This window comes from Echinops telfairi, unplaced genomic scaffold, assembly GCF_000313985.2.
Source record: "Echinops telfairi isolate 266 unplaced genomic scaffold, ASM31398v2 ScPeMD7_9;HRSCAF=40, whole genome shotgun sequence".
Lineage (NCBI taxonomy): Eukaryota > Metazoa > Chordata > Mammalia > Afrosoricida > Tenrecidae > Echinops > Echinops telfairi.
The window spans coordinates 57,343,346-57,346,431 of NW_022103906.1; the positions used below are offsets into that span (position 1 = coordinate 57,343,346).

Consider the following 3,086-nt stretch of genomic DNA (forward strand, 5'->3'; position numbering starts at 1 on the left):
GAGGGCCATGAATGTACAAATGCGCTTTACACAATTGATGTGTGTATGGATTGTGATAAAAGTTGTATGAGCCCCTAATAAAATGATTTTTTAAAAAGCAGTCAATGAAAAATCTATGTATAACAACAGAATGTTGCCTGATAAAGCGCTGGAGGATGGGTCCCCCAAGATAGAAGGCACGACGCAGTAGAGCAATGATGGGCTCAAACATCCCAGTGATCATGAAGACGGCACAGGTCTGGGCAACGCTGTGCTTGCCGCTCTGCTACACGGGCGGGCTTCAAACTGCTGGGAAAATTCCCCGACATCTCCCACGAGCCCCTGGTTCGTGACGGCTGCTAGAGGCCAAGCTGACTCCATGACTAATGACAACTGTCACAGCGCGCTGGGGTTCACTTATATTTTATTGCTTCAAATGCTTCAAACTATGGGAAATCTTTGGTAAAAATAAAGACAAAAAAATTTCACAAGAACTTTACACAAAGCATTGCACAACTATGTTCCCCCCGCCCCCACACGAAAGGCTACAGGGATGTTCAGAATCCTCAGGGAGGGCATTTACTGTACAACAGCCATCGCTCCTCAGTTTACGCAAAACCGTTCTCATATATATTTAAAATACTTCCCAGGTGCTCACCACATATTAACATTTGTATTTCAATCCGTATATTCAACTTCAAAGTATTTATATCACTATTTAAATAAAAAAATCAGTAATTAGCATCCCCCCCTTTGCCCACTATAGATAGCATCATGTCTCCCTCCCCAAATTCTGCTTGCTTCACATAAAACTAGAGGGAGGGGACTTAAATAGAAATCAGTAGAGTTCTTAGTCAGGCCCTCTGTGGAAAAGAGGAAAATGCTTCATGTCTATTATTACACAGACATTTCTCTGGGGGGTTATTTGTGCAGTCTTAAACTTGACCCATTTTCAGTTGATCTAAATGAGTTCTCAGCTCAGGACACAGTTCAATTAGCAGCAGTTCCATCAGCATCTAAATCAAGAAAGAAGGGGGGGGGGGATGGTAGAAAAACAGTGTGATTTTCCTCCAAGGGTTTCCTCAGACATCGACATATTCAACTCTAGCTTTCAGACTGAAATTATCCTCCGTGAACAAGAGACATTCAAACAATTCTGATTTATTTTGGATGCTAAGTAAACTCCCATTTAGCATCAGATTCACTGATTTTTTTATGACCTGTTAACTAGTGCGAGCCACCCGCATCTGCCATTTCTAGTCACACTCGAATAACACAGTGTTTCTCCACCTTCCTTAGGCCGGGACCCTTTCATACAGTTCCTCATGCGTGGGTGATCCCCAACCATACATTATTTTTGTTGCTACTTCATCACTGTCATTTTACTACTGTTATGAATCAGGAAACCCCTGTGAAAGGGTCGTTCGACCCCCAAAGGGGTCACGACCCACAGGCTGAGAACCACTGCTCTAAGACAACCAGGAAAATCTGCTTTGCTGAAATGAGGAAACCAGGCAGTCGTGCAGAAGAGAGAATGAGCCTGCCCGTCAACCAGAGAGCACAGAGCAGAGATGATGGGCTCATCAGGGTTCTAAGTAATAAAGGTGACTAGCAATATAAAGGATGAAAATCTACCCCAGATGTGAAGAGAAATATAAAGCCAATATTATCAATCCACTGGTAGGCATTAATTTACTCACATATAACAGATGTTTGTTGGCTCTCGTTTCTTGCAGTGCGTTGAATATTTTTATTATTCCATGGCGAGCATTCTGTTGTCCAACAAGGCTCTGAAGCATATCTGAATTTTAACATTTAATGAAATTAAATGTATATTTTATGCTGCTATTAATAAGGTACATAATGCATAAATAATCAGTGCAAAAGACAATCCATGCTCTCTTAATTCCATTTTTCCATGAACTTTCTGAAGCACCTTTGTACACGTAAAATAAACAAAAGGCCCTGGGGCACAAGGAACATGAGCGGTCAGTTCTTTTAAATGTTTAAAGAGAACAAAAATGTATTCTGACTTTTTCAATATCAAGGCATTTCCACAAACTGAAAATTTAACATATTGCTACCCAAATGAAGATTTAAGCTCTCACAAGTGTACTTTAACAGAATTTCTAGAGCACAAAAGATATCTATTCTAAAACATTTTGCTAGTTAAAGTATTCTAACCAGTACTACTCTTACTGCTTTTTTATGAAGGGATAATAAATTCCGCCTCCCTCCCCCACAGAAAAAGGGGCGACCTTGTTCTCAGTGGTGAAGGATGTTTCCTAAGATGCAGATAGATACCGCTGCTATAGATACAATGATTTCATCGGCCTGACATTTCCTTTCTCTCTCTCTCTCTCTGCTGTGCAGGATTCTCACCCCCCCTCACCTGGAATGTTCTCAAGGAGCTTCTGCCGCGCCCTCTGCTTTGTTTCCTGACTTTGTCCTTTGCTTCTGATCGCGGTTGGTGGTGCTAATTTCCCATTTGGCCAAAAAGCATCCCGGAAAACATTGATGTAGTAAACCAGCATTTGCTCACTGAAAATCCAGTTCACTGTGTCCCGGATTTGTCTTTTAAGAGAGAAAAACATTTCTTGGATTTAAAAAAAAATTGTACTGTATTTTCAAAAGGCATTTATCAATGGGGGTAGGTTAAGGTACAGGCTGTTCTAAATGTTTGATGAATAAACTAGGAGTTGGCTTTTTAAACTCCGGCTCTGGAAGTCATGTTTATTTTAGTATGACTAGACAGCCATTCACTCTGGGGCTCGCATTTTCCCAGGCAATGACTGCTCTCCCAGGGCTTGAGTGCAGACTCCTCAGTGTGTAGGTACAGGAACTGAGGGGTGTACTGCTCTCTTTGAAGCTTGCAACTCCCAAACTGTGCACACTACTCAGCACACCAGATCTCCATGAAGCAGCCTAAGAGGGACTCATGAGATTATCACTGATGGGCTGGAGAAGCTCTCTCACTCCTACCTCCCGGAGGGGAGGGGGTGGAGTGAACTTCCCACCCAGCTGCCTCTTAGTGGTGCTATCACTGATAACACTAGGCAGAATACTCCGGGCCCAGGAGCAGAGCAGGGAGGAGAAGGAAGACTGAC

The 3,086-nt window shown here is 42.5% G+C and overlaps 2 protein-coding genes across 5 annotated transcripts in view; one reads left to right on the forward strand and one right to left on the reverse strand.

Annotated features, from left to right (window-relative positions):
- Positions 1–2,691, forward strand: part of LOC101646405 (LRP2 binding protein) — a 42,436-nt gene extending 39,745 nt beyond the window's left edge. For both annotated transcript variants that reach the window (XM_045286602.1, XM_004696468.2), the window contains one exon: positions 2,353–2,691. The gene's annotated coding sequence lies outside the window, so the exon portion shown is untranslated. The remainder of the gene's footprint in view (positions 1–2,352) is intronic.
- Positions 387–3,086, reverse strand: part of SNX25 (sorting nexin 25) — a 115,674-nt gene continuing 112,974 nt past the window's right edge. For all 3 annotated transcript variants that reach the window (XM_004696146.2, XM_045286600.1, XM_045286601.1), the window contains 3 exons: positions 2,372–2,553; positions 1,680–1,780; positions 387–995 (listed from right to left, as the gene is read on the reverse strand). In XM_004696146.2, coding sequence (XP_004696203.1) covers positions 915–995; positions 1,680–1,780; positions 2,372–2,553 — 364 coding nt within the window. In that variant the 3' untranslated portion in view covers positions 387–914. The remainder of the gene's footprint in view (positions 996–1,679; positions 1,781–2,371; positions 2,554–3,086) is intronic.